General features: G+C 47.5%; 1 protein-coding gene across 3 annotated transcripts in view; it reads right to left on the reverse strand.

The window, feature by feature from the left end:
- Nucleotides 1–22,981, reverse strand: part of PPP2R3A (protein phosphatase 2 regulatory subunit B''alpha) — a 411,391-nt gene that overhangs the window by 72,699 nt on the left and 315,711 nt on the right. Inside the window, exon 1 of one of the 3 annotated variants that reach the window (XM_063915515.1) lies at nucleotides 2,315–2,745. The exons of the other annotated variants lie outside the window; for them this stretch is intronic. Within the exon in view, the coding sequence (XP_063771585.1) occupies nucleotides 2,315–2,446 (132 nt within the window). The 5' untranslated portion in view covers nucleotides 2,447–2,745. Of the gene's footprint in view, nucleotides 1–2,314; nucleotides 2,746–22,981 lie in introns of those variants that run through there. 3 annotated transcript variants of the gene reach the window in all.

Consider the following 22,981-nt stretch of genomic DNA (forward strand, 5'->3'; position numbering starts at 1 on the left):
TCCACGTTTTAAGGATATCCATCATTACACAGATGGCAATTAGTACTTCATTTATTTTGATTTAACCATATTTGCTCAAGCATGGATATCACTAAAAACTGGACTAGTGTGTCGTGAGGATAGAGGTTGGGAAACACCGCTATAGAGGGTCATGCATGAAATGTGAATACATGCACTGTCACTGGCCAACAGTATCCCTGGAAATCCTGTTCTGTTGCTGCGGTCATGTTTGTATTCTCAGAATTCCCACCTTATGCACTGTGGGGAAATGTCTGTAATGGCAGGTTAGAGATAGACACAGGAGAAGAAGCAGCCACCAAGCTAAGGAACAAGCCTGTGCTTGATTTGTGATTTGGCATGAACCTACTGTGAAAGCGATGTTCTTTAAAGACACTGTACACTAGCCACTATAAATAGAGCTGATGACATCTGGGTGCACATTCTTAAAATACATGGCATGCAAGCCCCGCTGACCATCGCCCAATGTATACATCTAACACCAGCACCCCAGACAACACACGTAACCACCATGTAATAGATGTACAAACTTACATCATGTGCAAACATTCCCACTTACAGCTATGGAAGGTTTCCAAATTTCATAAACTTGGACTCAAATTATTATATGCAAGCACCAAGGCCCCCTGCATTTCTAAAGTGTGCTCGTGGCCTGGGCCCCGTGGGGGCAGACATTTTGTGGGCGGAACCAATGTTCGTGAGAATGCAGCGTGTCAATCCACAAGGGGATTTATGGCCTCAGTGAGAGATGTGACATCGGCTGAGAACAGAAAAAGGGATGCTTTAAGGCCATATTGAATCCCTTGGCACACACAATGGGGGGCGATTCAATTACTGCTGATGCGCGGCAGAGCATGGGGGAGCACATATCATACAGTGACGGCACATATCAGAGATCGCAAGTTTTCCTGCATAACTCTTTGGGGTACATGACAAAATCTGTAATGCGGACGGACAGGATGTGTCATTGCTGCACAGCACATGGTGTACATTGTCACTAATTGAATTGCCCCCTTAGTAGTCTGACAATTATGCTCTGGAGTACATAAACATTTCCAATGCCTAACTAAAACAAGTCTATGAAAAAAACAGCATAAGCTATGTCCTCACCCGCGTTTATATGCCTCTATATTCCCATTCTATAGCAATATATCAGGCTTCTTTTAAAATAGTTTTAATTGTTGTCTACTATAGTAGGCCTTTTGAAAAAGCAGCAATGAGAACTCTTTATGATTTGACAAGTTACTGTATTACATTATCTATTTTAGCAGTGTCCAGAACGCCTTCCCATGACACAATGAGAATACAGCAATTCTGCCCAATGCCACATTCCACCTGCAAATAGCAGCTCAAGCAACATCAACTTCAATCTTGGAAACCTATTTTTACCAGGGGACATGTGGTGCAGCTCAGATCTCTACCCAGGATAAGCTAAAATGAGCTGCCCCAAGCTGCAAAAGCACAAATAAAAAGAAGGATGATAACCCATAACACTTTTAATGAATGGCTGTGCTGCATAACTTCCTGCGTTATCTATTCACCGTGGTAACTGTTATAAACAACAACTGATACATTTGGTGAACATCAGGTGAGAGCCAAAGCATACACAATTCTGAGAATATACAGGCAAACAAAGAACATATGTCTAATGAAATTCTGATTCGGATTACAGAAAGTACCTGGACAGTTCAGACATAGGATAGAAAGTCTAGTGGATCTATATCTTCTATTTGCTATACAGTATAATGTGTTCGGAAGTTGTACCAGTGTATGTCTCCACTATTACATCATGCAGTGGCAGGACAAACCATCATCCCTGCCCTACGAGCTTCCAACTTCTCCAATCACATTGCTTATACAATCTCAATCCTTGCGACCATTGTATATGTGTCTTTTCCAGCTCCTCCCACAATGTATACTTTACAGCCTATAACTTCTCATTAGCTCGGCACCACAAGTCATTATTCAGCTCATTAAAACCACACATTACCTCTCCTTAAACCTATACTTGTTATTAAGTTTTTTTCTCACCCATGTACTGTAACATTGTCGTAAACAACGCATGGGCTCCGAAATCCACTTATAACAAGTTTCCTTTTATATCCTTCCCCAATCTGAAGCTCAACAATGCACTTCTTCCCTACCTGCAGTTATACTAATAACCATCATTTCTAATAATTATTTGCTACAATTGTGAATGAGGACAGGAGTTCAACACCCACTCCCCCATTTAACAGTCCAAAACCACTACTCCAATAGCTCTAGTCTCTGAGCCCGCTCGAAGAAAATAACAAACCTGAGCTTGCTGAAAAGACTTGATCCTCTTTTTAAATCTGGATGGGAGCACAAAATCACAGCCCCTTGCCAGAAAGGCCAGTTCACCCCTTAAATCGGGGTCCCTTCTCAGCGACGCCTCCTTTATCATCATCTTGGAGGACCAGCTCTCAAGAACTGCGTCTGAAGTTTGGGTGCTCTAAAAGAGTAGGGACCACGAGTTCAAGGAATTTAGGTGATCTCCTTTGCTTAAACTCCCTGCAGCATGGAGACTGTCTGAATCTTGCACTCTAAGGCCAGCGCTCGGCTCCAAGATGCCAGCATTGTACAGCAAAAATAGAGCCCTGCGTTTTGCCTTGTCCCGACAAAACCAAATTCCCAGCAACAACAAAACTATCTTTTACTGAAGCCTTCCAACACTGAGCAGCTGAGAAACATGACCTCGGAATGGTTTTGCTGTGTGACAGACAGCCAGTGCTGTCTTGGGATGGTGGGGGCAGTGGGGGAGTGGGAGCATAGAGGAAGGATTCTGGGAAAGGAAGCACCCAGAGGCTGCCGGCTGTTGCTAAACTTAGACACTCCGGAGCAATGTACTCAATATAAAGAGTCTTCCCTAGTTGTGTTTACTTTATGGACTTCAATGATTTGAAAGATCAGTCCTACCAGGAGAACAAAGTACCAGAGTTCCAAAAGCATGTATGCAATGTTATCTTGCTCTGGTATTCTCTTAAGTCATTGATGAACCACCAAACGGACATTCAAATACATAGAGCAAGAAAGTAAAACAGACTGCAAAGTGCTATCATAAAAACCACTAAGAGTATTACTGCCCTACCACACCTCTACAACATTCCTAAAGCACTAAACCACTGACCCCCACCTCATCTCTGTCCACACTCCCTTCTACTCCCTCTGCTTCTCCTCTGACCGCCACCTTATCTCCACCCTGATCACTTCCTCTTCCTTCCAAGATTTTGCCCATTGTGCCACCCTCTTCTGGAACACACTCCCTCATTTTGTCAGGTCATCCTAGCTTTAAAAATGTGCCCTTTTAGACTCCTTTCTACTAAAGATTATCAGCCCTCATCAAAATTTGCCACTTATCTCCTCAACACTTTCACATGTAGACTTCCCATTTCAACCTCCGTCCATTCACCTCTTCATCTTAGTATGTAAGCTCTCACAGGCAAGGCCCCTTTTCCCTCATGTTCTCTCCCTAGTCCATGTCACCAAGGATCTGGCCCTTTATCTCCTTTTCCCCTTCAGCGACTTGGATACTGTCTGCTTGCCCATATGTTGGGTGCAGCTCAAGTGCAGATAAAACTCCCAGGGGGAGATTTATAAGAGCTTGGAGAGAGACCAGGTGGAGAGAGCTGAAGTACCAACCAATCAGCTCCTTACTATATTTTTTCTATAACAACCTGTAAAATGACAGTTATACCCCTTTAAGACAGAAGCCAGGGCTTAGACCTTATTTTTCTCCCTGGCTTTTTGAACATGTGTTGGATCCCAGTCCCTGCTTAGTACCCCCTTTCACACAAGGGATGAAATCACTGGGGCAAGGATTCTGACAGGGGAAGCTGCCAGGGCAAACAGTCTTTACCTGTGTCACACTCTCTGTGTTATGACCCAGGTGGTCCCTTTCTTGACTCAACTTGCCCTGTTAAATTCCTGAGTCCTTTCCTCTGCCTGAAAGGAGTATTAGGAGCTGCTTGGTTGGAACTGTATCTCTCGAAGATGATAAATCCCCCCCCCCCCACAGTCAGACTACTGGTGTGACATCACTGACTGTCCCCTACCGTGAATCCACACAGTACATTTCTGCAAAGCCACACACTCAGAGAAACAACTTCTTCCTAGCATGGCAACCTCTTCCCCAGGACCTTCACAGACGGGATACGATCATTAGGTCAACCACTATTGGTCGATGTGCATTAGGTCAACAGGGTCACTAGGTTGACAGGTCATTAGGTCGACAGGTACTAGGTAGACAGTTCAAAAGGTCGACATGAGGTTTTTTTTAAATTTCCAATTTTTTGCATTTTTTTCATACTTTACGATACACGTGGACTACAATTGGGAACGGTAACCTGCCCGCTAGGGGACATGGTGCACTAATTGGGGTTCCCAGTCAATTTACGAAGAAAAAGACACCAAAAAAAGTAAAAAAAAACTCATGTCGACCTAGTACATGTCACCTAATGACCATGTCAACCTAGTGGCCCTGTCGACCTAATGCATGTTGACCAATAGTGGTCGACCTAATGACTGTCTACCTAAGTTGTGTCGACCAAACGACCTATACCCTCACAAACTAAGGGGGAGATTAAATTATCCGCAGTAAAATACTGCACGTAAAAAAAAAAAAAGATTTTACTTACCGGTAAATCTATTTCTCGTAGTCCGTAGAGGATGCTGGGGACTTCGTAAGGACCATGGGGATAGACGGGCTCCGCAGAAGACATGGGCACTTTAAGAAAGAATTTAGTTCCTGGTGTGCACTGGCTCCTCCCTCTATGCCCCTACTCCAGACCTCAGTTAGAGAAACTGTACCCAGAGGAGATGGACAGTACGAGGAAAGGATTTTGTTAATCCAAGGGCAAGATTCATACCAGCCACACCAATCACACCGTATAACTTGTGATAACTACCCAGTTAACAGTATGAAAACATCATATCATCAGTTCAAAACTGATGCAACTATAACGTAACCCTTATTGAAGCAATAACTATATACAAGTATTGCAGAAGAAGTCCGCACTTGGGACGGGCGCCCAGCATCTTCTACGGACTACGAGAAATAGATTTACCAGTAAGTAAAATCTTATTTTCTCTAACGTCCTAGAGGATGCTGGGGACTCCGTAAGGACCATGGGGATTATACCAAAGCTCCCAAACGGGCGGGAGAGTGCGGATGACTCTGCAGCACCAATTGAGCAAACAAGAGGTCCTCCTCAGCCAGGGTATCAAACTTGTAGAACTTAGCAAAAGTGTTTGAACCTGACCAAGTAGCAGCTCGGCACAACTGTAATGCAGAGACCCCTCAGGCAGCCGCCCAAGAAGAGCCCACCTTCTAGTGGAATGGGCCCTAACCGATCTAGGCAATGGCAATCCAGCCGTAGAATGATCCTGCTGAATGGTGTTACAAATCCAGCGAGCAATAGTCTGCTTTGAAGCAGGAGGGCCAAGCTTGTTGGCAGCATACAGGACAAACAGTGATTCTGTTTTTCTGATTCTAGCCGTTCTGGCTACGTAAATTTTCAAAGCCCTGACCACATCCAGGGACTTGGAATCCTCCAAGTCACGCGTAGCCACAGGCACCACAATAGGCTGGTTCATATGAAAGGATGATACCACCTTAGGCAGGAATTGAGGACGTGTCCGCAACTCCGCTCTATCGACATGGAAAACCAGATAGGGGCTTTTATGAAACAAAGCCGCAATTCCGACACTTGCCTAGCCGAAGCCAAGGCTAATAACATGACCACCTTCCAAGTGAGATATTTTAACTCTACCGTTTTAGGTGGTTCAAACCAGTGTGACTTAAGGAAACTTAACACCACGTTAAGGTCCAAGGGCTTCACCAGAGGTACAAAAGGAGGCTGAAAATGCAGCACTCCCTTCACAAAAGTCTGAACTTCTGGGAGAGAAGCCAATTCTTTTTGAAAGAAAATAGATAGGGACGAAATCTGAACCTTAATGGAGACTAAGTTTTAGGCCCAAATTCACTCCAGTTTGTAGGAAGTGAAGGAAACGGCCCAGGTGGAATTCTTCCGTAGGAGCATTCCTGGCCTCACACCAAGAAACATATTTTCGCCATATACGGTGATAATGTTTAGATGTCACGTCCTTCCTAGCCTTTATCAGTGTAGGAATGACCTCATCCGCAATGCCTTTTTCCGCTAGGATCCGGCGTTCAACCGCCCTGCCGTCAAACGCAGCCGCGGTAAGTCTTGGAACAGACATGGGCCCTGTTGCAACAGGTCCTGCCTTAGAGGAAGAGGCCACGGATCTTCTGTAAGCATTTCCTGCAGATCTGGATACCAGATCCTTCGTGGCCAATCTGGAACAATGAGGATTGTTCTCACTCCTCCTTTTTCTTATTACTCTCAACCCTTGGGTATGAGAGGAAGAGGAGGAAATACATAGACTGACTGGAACAACCACTGTGTCACTAGGGCGTCTACCGCTACTGCCTGAGGGTCTCTTGACCAGACGCAATAACTCTGCAGCTTTTTGTTGAGGCGGGACGCCATCATGTCTATCTGTGGCAGTCCCCACCGAACTGCAATCTGTGCGAAGACTTCCTGATGAAGTCTCCACTCTCCAGGACGTATGTCTGGTGAGGAAGTCTGCTTCCCAGTTGTTCACTTCCGGAATGAACACTGTTGACAGTGCTCTTACATGATTCTCCGCACAGCAAAGAATTCTGGTGGCTTCCGCCATCGCCACTCTGCTCCTTGTGCCGCCTTGGCGGTTTACATGAGCTACTGCGGTGACGTTGTCTGACTGGATCAGAACCGGTTGGTCGCGATGAAAGGTCTCCGCTTGACGTAGGGCGTTGTATATGGCCCTTAGTTCCAATATGTGGATGTGAAGACAAGTCTCTTGACTTGACCAAAAGACCTTGGAAATTTCTTCCCTGTGTGACTGCTCCCCAGCCTCGGAGGCTCGAGTCCGTGGTCACCAGGATCCAGTCCTGAATGCCGAATCTGCGGCCCTCTATAAGGCGAGTACTCTGCAGCCACCACAGGAGAGATACCTTGGCCCTGGGGGATAGGGTGATCAACTGATTAATCTGTAGATGTGACCCGGACCACTTGTCCAGTAGGTCCCATTTGAAGTCCTCGCATGGAATCTGCCTAAGGGAATGTTTTTCCCAGGACTCGAGGGCAGTGATGCACTGACACCTGTCTTGGTTTCAATAGGTCCCTGACTAGAGTTATGAGTTCCTGGGCCTTCTCTATCTGAAGGTAAACCCATTTCTGGTCTGTATCCAGAATCATACCCAAGAAGGGCAGACGAGTTATAGGAACCAACTGTGACCTCGGGAAATTGAGAATCCAGCCGTGTTGCTGTGACACCTTCAGCGAAAGTGACACGCTGTTGAACAACTGCTCTTTTGATCTTGCCCTTATTAGGAGATCGTCCAAGTATGGGATAACTGACTCCTTGCTTGCGTAGGAGCACCATTATTTCCGCCAATTACCCTGAAATTGGTAATGACAATCCTATACCGCAAGTGTCAGGTACGCCTGATGGGGTGGATAAATGGGAACATGAAGGTATGCAGCCTTTATGTCTAGATACACCATCAAATCCCCCCCTTTCAGGCTGGCGATGATCGCTCTGGGCGATTCTACTTTAAATTTGAACCTTTTCCCATATAGGTTCAGAGATTTTAATTTTAAAATAGGTCTGACCGAACCGTACGGTTTCGGGACTACAGCCAAGGTTGAGTCATATCGCCTTCCTTGTTGCAGGAGGGGAACCTTGAGCACCACCTGTTGGAGATACAATGTGTGAATTGTATTTAATATTATCTCCCTTTCTAGGGGAGAAGCCGGTAGGTCCGATAAGGAAAAACCGGCGAGGAGGCACCTTTCGAATTCCAGCTTGTAACCCTGAGAAACAATTTTTATTGCCCCGGGATCCACCTGTGAGTGAACTCAGATGTGGCTGAAGAGTCGAAGACGTGCTCCCACTGGGACGGACTCCCTTTGCGGAGCTCCAGAGTCATGCGGTGGATGTAGTAGAGGCCGGGTAGGACTTCTGTTCCTGTGAACTAGCTGTGCCCTTACCTCTGGTAAGAAAGGACGCTCCTCGTACTTTCTTGAATTCTGCGACCGAAAAGACTGCATTTGATAATGTCGTGCTTTCTTAGGCTGTGAGGGAATATAAGGCAAAAGATCAGAATTACCAGCGATAGCTGTGGAGACCAGGTCCGAGAGCCCTTCTCCACACAATTCCTCAGCCTTGTAAGGTAAACCTTCCATATGCCTCTTTTAGTCGGCATCACCTGTCCAATGCATGTTCCACAGGACACGTCTAGCAGAAATCTACATAGCGTTGACTCTAGAACACAGTAGACTGATGTCTCTTTGGGCATGTTTTATATATATATATATATATATATATATATATATAAAGGGTAACAAAGCAGGCGGCATTCCAAGGCTGTGGTAGATTAAAGTGTATTACACACAAAACATAGTCCAACGTTTCGGGGTCCAAGCGCCCCTTTGTCAAGGTGAACAGTGTTCACCTTGACAAAGGGGCGCTTGGACCCCGAAACGTTGGACTATGTTTTGTGTGTAATACACTTTAATCTACCACAGCCTTGGAGTGCCGCCTGCTTTGTTACCCTTTATCCAATTCTACCTGGGAGGGCACCCAAGCATTAAGTCCGGGAAGAGGAGTGCCGGTCCTTTCTTTGCTTCTATATATATATATATATATATATAAAAGACAGCATCATATATATATACATACATACATATACTAGGGTCAATAACATGGTATCCTTATCTAGGGTTTCAATCTCCGCTGATAAGGTATCTGTCCACGCTGCTACAGCGCTATAAACCCATGCCGACACAATCGCCGGTCTGAGTAGTGTACCAGAATGTGTGTAAATGGACTTCAAAGTACTTTTCCTGCATGCTATCTGCAGGATTCCTGAGGATAGCTGTTAAGTCAGCGCTACCTTTTGGGTAAACATGACAAAGCTTAGTCCACCCTAGGGGAAGATTCCCATCGTATCCTGGCCCTAGTAGGGAAAGGATACTCCCTGAGAATTCTTTGTGGGAATCTGCAGTCTTTTGTCTGGAGATTCCCGCTCTTTTTCTTCATGAGAGGAGGGAAATTTACCTCAGCTTTCTTCCCCTTAAACATGTGTACCCTTGTGTCAGGGACAGATGAGTCATCAGTGATATGCAAAAATAAGATTTTACTCACCGGTAAATCTATTTCTCATAGTCCGTAGTGGATGCTGGGGACTCCGTAAGGACCATGGGGAATAGACGGGCTCCGCAGGAGACTGGGCACTCTAAGAAAGATTTAGTACTACTGGTGTGCACTGGCTCCTCCCTCTATGCCCCTCCTCCAGACCTCAGTTAAGGAAACTGTGCCCGGAAGAGCTGACATTACAAGGAAAGGATTTTGGAATCCAGGATAAGACTCATACCAGCCACACCAATCACACCGTATAACTTGTGATAACATACCCAGTTAACAGTATGAACAACAACAAAGCATCAACCACGGATGCCAACATAACATAACCCTTTATTAAGCAATAACTATATACACGTATTGCAGAAAGTCCGCACTTGGGACGGGCGCCCAGCATCCACTACGGACTACGAGAAATAGATTTACCGGTGAGTAAAATCTTATTTTCTCTAACGTCCTAGTGGATGCTGGGGACTCCGTAAGGACCATGGGGATTATACCAAAGCTCCCAAACGGGCAGGAGAGTGCGGATGACTCTGCTGTACCGAATGGGCAAACACAAAGTCCTCCTCAGCCAGGGTATCAAACTTGTAGAATTTTGCAAAGGTGTTTGAACCCGACCAAGTAGCTGCTCGGCAAAGCTGTAATGCAGAGACCCCTCGGGCAGCCGCCCAAGAAGAGCCCACTTTCCTTGTGGAATGGGCTTTTATCGATTTTGGATGCGGCAATCCCGCCGCAGAATGAGCCTGCTGAATCGTGTTACAGATCCAGCGAGCAATAATTTGCTTTGAAGCAGGAGCACCCAGCTTGTTGGATGCATACAGGATAAACAGCGAGTCAGTTTTCCTGACTCAAGCCGTTCTGGCCACATAAATCTTCAAAGCCCTGACTACATCAAGCAACTTGGAATCCTCCAAGTCACGAGTAGCCGTAGGCACCACAATAGGTTGGTTCAAATGAAAAGATGACACCACCTTCGGCAGAAATTGTGGACGAGTCCGTAATTCTGCCCTGTCCACATGGAAAACCAGATAGGGGCTTTTACATGACAAAGCCGCCAATTCTGACACACGCCTAGCCGAAGCTAAGGCCAATAGCATGACCACCTTCCACGTGAGATACTTTAGCTCCACGGTCTTAAGTGGCTCAAACCAGTGGGATTTCAGGAAACCCAACACCACATTGAGATCCCAAGGTGCCACTGGTGGCACAAAAGGGGGCTGAATATGCAGCACTCCCTTAACAAACATCTGAACCTCAGCAAGAGAAGCCAGTTCTTTTTGAAAGAAAATGGATAGGGCTGAAATCTGGACCTTTATGGACCCCAACTTCAAGCCCATAGTCACTCCAGACTGTAGGAAGTGCAGGAACCGGCCCAGCTGGAATTCATCTGTAGGGGCCTTCCTGGCCTCACACCAAGCAACATATTTTCGCCATATATGGTGATAGTGTTTTGCTGTCACGTCCTTCCTAGCCTTTATTAGCGTAGGAATAACTTCATCCGGAATGCCTTTTTCTGCTAGGATCCGGCGTTCAACCGCCATGCCGTCAAACGCAGCCACGGTAAGTCTCGGAACAGACAGGGCCCCTGTTGCAACAGGTCCTGTCTGAGAGGCAGAGGCCATGGGTCCTCTGTGAGCATTTCTTGCAGTTCCGGGTACCAAGTCCTTCTTGGCCAATCCGGAACAATGAGTATTGTTCTTACTCCTCTTTTTCTTACGATTCTCAGCACCTTGGGTATGAGAGGAAGAGGAGGAAATACATAGACCGACTGGAACACCCACTGTGTCACTAGTGCGTCCACAGCTATCGCCTGAGGGTCCCTTGACCTGGCGCAATACCTTTTTAGCTTTTTGTTGAGGCGGGATGCCATCATGTCTACCTGTGGCAGTTCCCATCGATTTGTAATCTGCGTGAAGACTTCTTGATGAAGTCCCCACTCTCCCGGGTGGAGGTCGTGCCTGCTGAGGAAGTCTGCTTCCCAGTTGTCCACTCCCGGAATGAACACTGCTGACAGTGCTTGCACGTGATTCTCCGCCCAACGAAGAATCCTGGTGGCTTCCGCCATCGCCACCCTGCTTCTTGTGCCGCCCTGGCGGTTTACATGAGCCACAGCGGTGATGTTGTCTGACTGAATCAGCACCGGTTGGTTGCGAAGCAGAGGCTCCGCTTGACTCAGGACGTTGTATATGGCCCTTAGTTCCAGGATATTTATGTGCAGACAAGCCTCCTGACTTGACCACAACCCTTGAAAGTTTCTTCCCTGAGTGACTGCCCCCCATCCTCGGAGGCTCGCATCCGTGGTCACCAGGACCCAGTCCTGTATGCCGAACCTGCGGCCCTCGAGAAGGTGAGCACTCTGCAGCCACCACAGAAGAGACACCCTGGCCCTGGGGGATAGGGTGATCAGCCGATGCATCTGAAGATGCGATCCGGACCACTTGTCCAACAGATCCCACTGAAAGATCCTCGCATGGAACCTGCCGAAGGGAATGGCTTCGTATGATGCCACCATCTTTCCCAGGACTCGCGTGCAGTGATGCACCGACACCTGTTTCGGTTTTAAGAGGTCTCTGACTAGAGTCACGAGCTCCTGAGCCTTCTTCGCCGGGAGAAACACCTTCTTCTGGTCTGTGTCCAGAATCATGCCCAGAAAGGGCAGACGCGTCGTAGGAATCAGCTGCGACTTTGGGATATTCAGAATCCAGCCGTGCTGTTGCAACACTTCCTGAGAGTGTGCTACGCTGATCAGCAACTGCTCTCTGGACCTCGCCTTTATGAGGAGATCGTCCAAGTATGGGATAATTGTGACTCCTTGCTTTCGAAGGAGCACCATCATTTCCGCCATTACCTTGGTAAATATTCTCGGTGCCGTGGAGAGCACAAACGGCAAAGTCTGGAATTGGTAATGACAGTCCTGTACCACAAATCTGAGGTACTCCTGATGAGGTGGATAAATGGGGACATGCAATAAGCATCCTTGATGTCCAGAGACACCATAAAATCCCCCTCTTCCAGGCTTGCAATGACCGCTGTGAGCGATTCCATTTTGAACTTGAATCTTTTCAGATAAATGTTCAGGGACTTTAAATTCAATATGGGTCTGACCGAACCGTCCGGTTTCGGTACCACAAACATTGTAGAATAGTATCCCCTTCCCTGTTGAAGGAGGGGAACCTTTACCACCACCTGCTGGAGATATAACTTGTGAATTGCCACTAACACTACCTCCCTTTCCATGGGGGAAGCTGGCAGGGCCGATTTGAGGTAACGGTGAGGGGGCATCACTTCGAATTCCAGCTTGTATCCCTGAGACACAATCTGTATAGCCCAGGGATCCACCTGTGAGCGAACCCACTGGTGGCTGAAATTTCGGAGACGCGCCCCCACCACTCCTGGCTCCACCTGTGGAGCCCCAGCGTCATGCGGTGGATTTAGCGGAAGCCGGGGAGGACTTCTGTTCCTGGGAACTAGCTGTATGGTGCAGCTTCTTTCCTCTACCCCTGCCTCTGGCAAGAAAGGATGCACCTCTGACTTTCTTGCTTTTTAGTGATCGAAAGGACTGCATTTGGTAATACGGTGCTTTCTTAGGCTGTGAGGGAATATATGGCAAAAAATTTGACTTCCCAGCCGTAGCTGTGGAAACTAGGTCCGAGAGACCGTCCCCAAACAATTCCTCACCCTTGTAAGGTAAAACCTCCATGTGCTTTTTGGAGTCGGCATCACCTGTCCATTGCAGACCCTTCTGGCAGAAATTGACATTGCATTTATTCTAGAGCCCAGTAGGCAAATGTCCTCTGGGCATCCCTCATATATAGGACAGCGTCTTTTATATGCCCCAGGGTCAGTAAAATAGTATCCTTGTCCAAGGTATCCAGTTCCTCAGACAGATTATCTGTCCATGCTGCTACAGCACTACACATCCAGGCCGACGCAATTGCCGGCCTAAGTAGAGTACCTGAATCAGGATACTTTCCTGCTTCCTATCCGCAGGATCCTTTAGGGAGGCCGTATCCTGTGACGGCAGGGCCACCTTCTTAGATAAGCGTGTCAGAGCTTTGTCTACCCTAGGGGAGGATTCCCAGCGCATCCTGTCCGTTGGCGGGAAAGGGTACGCCATAAGTAACCTTTTGGAAATCAGCACTTTCCTATCAGGGGAATCCCACGCTTTTTGACATAACTCATTTAACTCATGTGAAGGGGGAAAAGTCACCTCTTGCTTTTTCTCCCCAAACATATAAACCCTCTTGTCAGGGACAGGGTTTACCTCTGATATGTGCAATACATCCTTCATTGCTATAATTATGTAGCGGATGGCTTTAGCCATTTTAGGCTGCAATTTTGCATCATCGACATCGACACTAAAGTCAGAATCCGTGTCGATATCTGTGTCAATAATTTGGGATAGTGGGCGCTTCTGAGATCCTGACGGCCTATGCGCTGTAGGATCAGGCATGGGCTGAGACCCCGACTGTCCCAAGGTTTCAGCTTTATCCAACCTTTTATGCAAGGAGTTTACATTATCATTTAACACCTTCCACATATCCAGCCAATCAGGTGTCGGCGGAGACACGTCATTCATCTGCACCTGCTCTGTCTCCACATAGCCCTCCTCGTCAAACATGTCGACACAAGCGTACCGACACACCACACACACAGGGGATGCTCTATATGAGGACAGGACCCCCACAAGGCCTTTTGGAGAGACAGAGAGAGAGTATGCCAGCACACACCCCAGCGCTATATAACCCAGGAATTACACAGTAACTTAGTGTTTACCTAGTAGCTGCTGTATATATGATTAATGCGCTAAATTTATGTGCCCCCCCTCTCTTTTTACCCTCTTTCTACCGTGAGTCTGCAGGGGAGAGCCTGGGGAGCTTCCCCTCAGCGGAGCTGTGGAGAGAAAATGGCGCTGGTGAGTGCTGAGGAAGAAGCCCCGCCCCCTCAGCGGCGGGCTTCTGTCCCGCGATTTTGTGTAAAAATAATGGCGTTGGCTCATGCATATTACAGTGCCCAGCTGTATATATGCTGCTTTTTGCCAGGAGGTACTCAATTGCTGCCCAGGGCGCCCCCCTTGCGCCCTGCACCCTACAGTGACCGGAGTGTGTGGGTTAGTGTGGGAGCAATGGCGCACAGCTGCAGTGCTGTGCGCTACCTCATATGAAGACAGGAGTCTTCTGCCGCCGATTTTGACGTCTTCTTGCTTCAACCCGCCGGCTTCTGTCTTCTGGCTCTGCGAGGGGGACGGCGGCGCGGCTCCGGGAACGGACGACCAAGGTTAAGTTCCTGTGTTCGATCCCTCTGGAGCTAATGGTGTCCAGTAGCCTAAGAAGCGCAACCTAGCCGCAGTTAGTAGGTTTGCTTCTCTCCCCTCAGTCCCACGTAGCAGAGAGTCTGTTGCCAGCAGAAGCTCTCTTAAAATAAAAAACCTAACTAAAATACTTTCTTAATAGCAAGCTCAGGAGAGCTCACTAAAATGCATCCAGCTCCTTCCGGGCACAGATTCTAACTGAGGTCTGGAGGAGGGGCATAGAGGGAGGAGCCAGTGCACACCAGTAGTACTAAATCTTTCTTAGAGTGCCCAGTCTCCTGCGGAGCCCGTCTATTCCCCATGGTCCTTACGGAGTCCCCAGCATCCACTAGGACGTTAGAGAAACATCTTTTATTACAATAATCATATATTGAATACCTTTCTGCCAGTTTTGGCTGTAACTTTGCATTATCGTAGTCGACACTGGAGTCAGACTCCGTGTCGATATCAGTGTCTATTAGTTTGGATAGTGAGCGTTGTGAGACTCTGAAGGTCTCTGCGACATAGGGACAGACATGTGTAGATTCACTGTCTGTTCTCAATCTTTTGTGCAATAAATTTACCTTAGCACTTAATTTCACATATCCAATCAGGTGTCGGCGTTGTCGACGGAGACACCACTCACACACACATTTGCTCCATCTCCTCATTAGGAGAGCCTTTTACATCAGACATGTCGACACACACGTACCGACACACCACACACTCAGGGAATGCTCATCTGAAGATAATTCCCCCACAAGGCCCTTTGGAGAGACAGAGAGAGAGTATGCCAGCACACACCCCAGCACTATATGACCCAGGAAAAAACACAGCAATTTAATGTTTACCCAGTAGCGCTGTTATTATCTGCGCCGAATTATGTGCCCCCCCTCTTCTTTAAAACCCTCTCTTCTACCGTGGTATAAGCAGGGGAGAGTCCGGGGAGCTTCCTCTCAGTGGTGCTGTGGAGAAAAACATGGCGCTGGTGAGTGCTGAGGGAGAAGCCCCGCCCCCTCGACGGCGGGCTTCTGTCCCGCTAAAAGTGTAAAATTGGCAAGGGCTCATGCATATATACAGTGTCCAGCTGTATATATGCTGTCTTTTGCCAAATAAGAGGTTTATATTGCTGCCCAGGGGCCCCCCCCCCCCCCCCCTGCACCCTTACAGTGACCGGAGTATGTGAGGTGTATGGGAGCAATGGCGCACAGCTGCAGTGCTGTGCGTTACCTCAGTGAAGATCATGAAGTCTTCTGCCGCCTCTGAAGTATTCTTTTCTTCTCATATTCACCCGGCTTCTATCTTCCGGCTCTGCGAGGGGGACGGCGGCGCGGCTCTGGGACGGACGGCAAGGGTGAGATCCTGCGTACGATCCCTCTGGAGCTAATGGTGTCCAGTAGCCTAAGAAGCAGGACCTAGCTTCAGAGAGTAGGGCTGCTTCTCTCCCCTCAGTCCCTCGATGCAGGGAGTCTGTTGCCAGCAGAGCTCCCTGAAAATAAAAAACCTAACAAAATACTTTCTATCAGCAAACTCAGGAGAGCTCACTGAAAAGCACCCAGCTCCTCTGGGCACAGTATCAAACTGAGGTCTGGAGGAGGGGCATAGAGGGAGGAGCCAGTGCACACCAGGAACTAAATTCTTTCTTAAAAGTGCCCATGTCTCCAGCGGAGCCCGTCTATCCCCATAGTCCTTACGAAGTCCCCAGCATCCTCTAGGACGTTAGAGAAAACCGAGGAAGGTAGCCTTGGGCTTTAATGCCTGAGGTTATTCAATTAAACTCCCGAGTCCTCCTGATCACCTTGTTAACACCCATTAACTTAATGTGTTAACGGGCATTAACAGGGGTTAATTGGCACTGACAGTCGCATCACCCATTAATTCCCAAGTTATCAGGGATTTTTTTACCTGCTTCGGGGCTAATTGGATATTAGTCCACGGTAATTATTTATAAGCTAAGTAACATTACTACAGGAGCTACAACAGCCCATAGTAGGAAAAGGACATTTAAAAAATACAGTAAATAAATTCCAACAAATGGCATGTAGATATAGTATTACGTATGACATAATGCTACGTACTTAGATCTCATAGCCTTTCAATCAGTCTCCATAGCTTATACTTCACAACTTCCTTGTGCACCTCCATAGCTTCTACAGTATGAATCTTTTAATGGTACCTGGACAGCAGAACGCAGTAACCTATATTTAGACCTCTCTTCCCCCCCCCCCCCCCCGCAAACATTATGTATACTTCCATCTAACAGTAACCGCACAGGGGTTCTGAAAAAAACAAAAAGGAAGACTTGTACAATAAACAGTTTTTTTTTATTTTATATATATATATATATAGGCCTGTACTGAAAATGTCTGATATTCCAAGCCAGACACGATCTAAAATAAATACAGAATATCTAATCCGTTTCCAGTGAATGTGTTCAAAATAGGCCTTTGGGCAACAGTGATCATGCAAATCTTCTGGACAGCATTAAGAACTCTGTGCTGAGTAGCTCAAAAATCTAAGCCCCCTAAATATAGTGTGCACCTGTCACTTTGCCAGTCTTGTCCTTGCTGGAGCTTTGAAGAGGTTTCCGTTTTCCATTAATGAAATTCTGAGCACTGCTCTCAGGCTTAGGAACATATAACAGGAGGGCATCAGGGCTCTGGGCATTGCTAGAGGCATTCTCAGGAGCGGGTTGGGTATGGGTCACCGCCGGCCAGGATCCCGGCGTTCAGCATCCCGATGTCGGGATCACGGCTCTCCCAGGGGAGCAGCTAACTATATTCCCTATACACAGCTACCAATGAGTCTGTAAGAAGGATTAATACTACTGACACAGTCTCATATGCTTCTGGTTTTCAAATGTGGACATTCTGCACAATGCTGGCATTAGGGATAGGCTGTGGGAGGGGAGAGTTAGGGATAGGGTACTCCCCGTAAGGACTCCACCGGAACGCTGTGTCAGCTGACTGTCAGGCTACAAGATACCGCCGCTGCACCATTGGAATGGTTTCGTTGACATTTTAAACATGATGAATGACGATATGCTAAACATATCCAAATGCTGCATATCGACATTACGACCACGTCAACATTCTCATGCTGACATGGTGAATGTCAACAAAACATAAAACCAACCTGCCCCTCCCCCGTTGCGGTGCTAACAGCTCTCCACTGCACAGCCTACATTGACGTTTTCTTCTTACTGTAATAGTGAAGAGAACTATACCACTCATTCTCAACACAAAAAGGACATTTATTACAAACGTATCAAGACATCCTTATATTAACTGTATCTCCCTAAGCTTATTGTGATTACTTTGTAGGGAAGTGACCATTTCACAATGACTTGAAAGTACCATAGGTAAAAGCAGGTCTCGTTTGTGAAGTGTGCCCTATGTGACCCAAGATGGGTATGCGGAGTTACCACTAGTGAAGATGATCTACCACTGCAATGCTACTAGTGTCAGATTAAAGCACCATATATCGGGGAGAAGGAATGGCTCATTTTCAAAGGTCATACACAATATATATGCACAGAGTAAAAGATTTTAGGTCTTAAAACATGAGGAAAGTCCCATAGGGCTAAGCCAAGTGGCCTGCAATTATCCAGTCCCCAGATCAAAGATAAACCCTGCTAGGTGACTTGTTGTTCAGCCCTTTTATTGCTGTGTGATCTGCTTCATTACACCTAGTGTGCTCTCCGCAGTGTTACTCAAGAGCAGTGCTTCCCAAACTTTTTTGAATCACGGCGCCCTAGAGTATCAGAAGTATTTTCACGGCACCTCTAGGCCAAAAGTTTCTTCTTGATAAATTTATAAAGAAATATTAAATTAAATAAATTATGCCTATATGTTATTCTTCGGTTCAGTTGTGTGGTGAGGGACAGGATTCACTTCTGTTTGTGCACATATTGTATAACTGGCAGCCACCAGCACTGGTTTTGTCTATTATATGGACCATAAATAATTTGAGGCACCCTTGCTGGTGTCCTGAGGCACCCCAGGGTGCCACGGCACACAGTTTGAGAACCACTGCCCCAGAGGATGCATTACCTCCAAGGTGTGTCTGCCAGTGCCATCCTGGAGCAAATAATAATCTTTGCTTTAATGTTCTTTTCGGTATTTTTGTACTCACTATTTCTGAGCCACTTTACTATGAATCCCTTTCATACCATAAAAACATGGCATTTAAGATAAGGGCAACTCAAAATATATCTACACATGCTTAAGTATACAGATACATTTGTACATACAACTCTAAATTAGGTCGACAACATTTAAATTTCAGAAAAAAAAACCTCATTTCAAATGATGGGAGTTTAGGATGCTGCATTTTTAGAGCTGAGGGACCCTCATCTCTGTGTTATGTCGGCAGCTTCGGGGGCTTCTGTGTGCATTCCCATAGCTGACAAAATAATATATTGAAAGCCGCAAGTGTGACATCGGTATAAAGGTGGAGAGAAAAGAAAGTTAATACCAGGAGTCCATTTATACGTTACAGTGTGGATGGTTAATGTTCTAGGGAATGGGGAAGTTTAGAGTGAGGTCATCAGTGGACAGGTGTGGAGATTATTGCAGGGGGAGGAGGGGTGGCAATACCAGCTGTATGTGTATTTATAGACCAGGCGATAGCAGTTTTATCATATAACATCACTGACTATTCATAATGCACTTTACAAGAGAAGGGTTGTGGCAAGATATTAAATTACATCTCATTGATTATTAAGACATTTTTGCACGAGGGGCTTTTTCAAGTAGATATGCATGCATTGAAATAGAATACCAGGGATTTGTAATTTGCTGCTGGTGAGAAATAGGCACATGCCATTATGTTAGAAGCTAGTGGATTACATGCTAGATGACAGAAACTACTTGATAGCAGCATCCATGTGGCATATGCCTTTTTCCAAAGAGCTCCTCATATCATATCAAGGCAGCTTTTAAAAGATATTGAAAACTATTCAAGGCCAGATGACCGCGTTCAGTGATGTTTAATTCCTACTGCTCCATTTAATGCACTGAGGTCGATAGAGTGACCTCCAATGACCTTCCCAAATGCAAAAAGAAATGCTAGTTAACACACGAATGTAGCCATGGGTCTTCACGCTAGTGCAGGGGTGGGGAACCTTTTTTCTACCGAGGGCCATTTGGATATTTATAAAATCCTTCGGGGGCCATACAAGTCTGCCCCCGCGCGTGCCCAAAAAATGGGTGTGGCCAGTTAAAATGAGACGTGATACACATATGCCCCCAATAGTGCAGTGCCAGATCCACAATTGCCCCCACAGTGCCAGGTATACAAATGCCCCTCACAGTGCCAGGTATACAGATGCCCCCACAGTGCCAGGCATACAAATGCCCCCCACAGTGCCAGGCATACAAATGCCCCCCACAGTGCCAGGCATACAAATGCCCCCCACAGTGCCAGGTATACAGATGTCCCCACAGTGCCAGGTATACAGATGCCCCTCAGTGCCAGGTATACAGATGCCCCTCAGTGCCAGGTATACAGATGTCCCCACAGTGCCAGGTATACAGATGCCCCCACAGTGCCAGGTATACAAATGCCCCTCAGTGCCAGGTATACAGATGCCCCCACAGTGCCAGGTATACAAATGCCCCTCAGTGCCAGGTATACAAATGCCCCTCACAGTGCCAGGTATACAAATGCCAGGTATACAAATGCCCCTCACAGTGCCAGGTATACAAATGCCCCTCACAGTGCCAGGTATACAGATGTCCCCACAGTGCCAGGTATACAGATGTCCCCACGGTGCCAGGTATACAGATGTCCCCACGGTGCCAGGTATACAGATGTCCCCACGGTGCCAGGTATACAGATGCCCCCACGGTGCCAGGTATACAAATGCCCCCACGGTGCCAGGTATACAGATGTCCCCACAGTGCCAGGTATACAGATGTCCCCACAGTGCCAGGTATACAGATGCCCCCACAGTGCCAGGTATACAAATGCCCCTCACAGTGCCAGGTATACAAATGCCCCTCACAGTGCCAGGTATACAAATGCCCCTCACAGTGCCAGGTATACAAATGCCCCCACAGTGCCAGGTATACAGATGTCCCCACAGTGCCAGGTATACAAATGCCCCTCACAGTGCCAGGCATACAAATGCCCCCCACAGTGCCAGGTATACAGATGCCCCCACAGTGCCAGGTATACAGATGTCCCCACAGTGCCAGGTATACAGATGTCCCCACAGTGCCAGGTATACAGATGTCCCCACAGTGCCAGGTATACAGATGCCCCCACAGTGCCAGGTATACAAATGCCCCTCACAGTGCCAGGTATACAAATGCCCCTCACAGTGCCAGGTATACAAATGCCCCTCACAGTGCCAGGTATACAGATGTCCCCACGGTGCCAGGTATACAGATGTCCCCACGGTGCCAGGTATACAGATGTCCCCACGGTGCCAGGTATACAGATGTCCCCACGGCGCCAGGTATACAGATGTCCCCACGGCGCCAGGTATACAGATGTCCCCACAGTGCCAGGTATACAGATGCCCCCACAGTGCCAGGTATACAGATGCCCCCACAGTGCCAGGTATACAGATGCCCCCACAGTGCCAGGTATACAAATGCCCCTCACAGTGCCAGGTATACAAATGCCCCTCACAGTGCCAGGTATACAAATGCCCCTCACAGTGCCAGGTATACAAATGCCCCCACAGTGCCAGGTATACAGATGTCCCCACAGTGCCAGGTATACAGATGCCCCCACAGTGCCAGGTATACAGATGCCCCCACAGTGCCAGGTATACAGATGCCCCCACAGTGCCAGGTATACAGATGTCCCCACAGTGCCAGGTATACAGATGTCCCCACAGTGCCAGGTATACAGATGTCCCCACAGTGCCAGGTATACAGATGCCCCCCACAGTGCCAGGTAAACAGATGCCCCCACAGTGCCAGGGATACAGATGACCCCCACAGTGCCAGGTATACAGATGCCCCCCCTCCCCCGTCCCGCTTACCGCTCCTTTTGGCGGGTACACGGAGGAGAGCGCGGCTATGGTGGGCGGTGGCGTGTAAGACTTGAAACCAGCCGCCGGTTCGAGAGCCAATCAGAGCTCGCGGACCGGCAGCCGCGGCTCCTGATTGGCTGCCGGTCCGCGAGCTCTGATTGGCTCACGAACCGGCGGCTGGTTTCAAGTCCTACACGCCGCCGCCCGACAATAGCCGCGCTCTCCTCCGTGTGGTGACAGCTGAGACACGCTGCCGCCGGACTGTGCGGCGGCGTGTCTCACTGAGAGGAGCGGGTGGGCCGGACCAAACGGCTTTGCGGGCCTTATACGGCCCGCGGGACGGAGGTTCCCCACCCCTGCGCTAGTGGATCTAAAGTCGTAAAGTTTAGTCATTTAATTTTAGTTTTTTTTTTTTTAATTTCTTTCAAGAAAGACTAAATAATGACATCAGGGTCTCGCATCTTAGGGCAGCTGTAATACTGAGAGACTCGCCCTTACTAGTGCTTATAATTAATGAATGGTCACTTCTACAGGGGATCCGGTCTGAAGATCAACACTGTCTAGGTCGACCACTATAGGTCGACAGTCACTAGGTCGACATGGTTGGAAGGTCGACAGGTGCTAGGACGACAGGTCAAAAGGTCGACATGAGTGTCAAATTTTTTCGAACTTTTTCATACTTAACGATCCACGTGGACTACGATTGGAACGGTAATCTTCCTTGCCCGAAGCATGCGAGGGGACACTGTGCACTAATTCGGCTTCCCAGTCACTGTACGCAGAAAACGACACAAAAACAACAACTCATGTCGACCTTTTGATCCGTCGACCTAGCACATGTCGACCTAGAGGCCCTGTCGACCTTCCAACCCTGTCGACCTAGTGACTGTCGACCTAGACACTGTCGATTTGATGATCAACACCCCTTCTACAGAGCGGTCAACCTGGAGGCATTTGAATGAGTATAGCGCTCAGTGCGGTGTGTTATAATGCTATATAGATGCAATCTTGCCAACTCTCCCTGATTGTCAGGGAGACTCCCTGAAACAGTAGCAATCTCTGCGACTCCCTGAAGAGTGTTTAAATCTCCCTGATTGCACCTTCCCATCATTATGTAGGTGATTTAATCTAGAAGGGGGGAATCAGAGTTATATACATTCACATTGGATATAAGACACAATGGCTCAAATGTATTAAGCCTAAAGAAGTGATAAAGCAGTGATAAGTGAATGGTGATCATGCACAAGCCAATCAGGTCCTAACTGTCAATTTATATATTGGAGCTGATTGGCTGGTGCATTATCTCCTTCCACTTATCACTGCTTTATCACTTCTCCAGGCTTAATACATCTGCCCCAATGATCCCTATGGTGACATGCATTTAATTTAATGTTTCTCGTGGCAAATTGTACAGAACAACTTGTTAGTAGAACACAATACATAAACAAGCCCTG

This window comes from Pseudophryne corroboree, chromosome 4 (genome assembly GCF_028390025.1).
Source record: "Pseudophryne corroboree isolate aPseCor3 chromosome 4, aPseCor3.hap2, whole genome shotgun sequence".
Lineage (NCBI taxonomy): Eukaryota > Metazoa > Chordata > Amphibia > Anura > Myobatrachidae > Pseudophryne > Pseudophryne corroboree.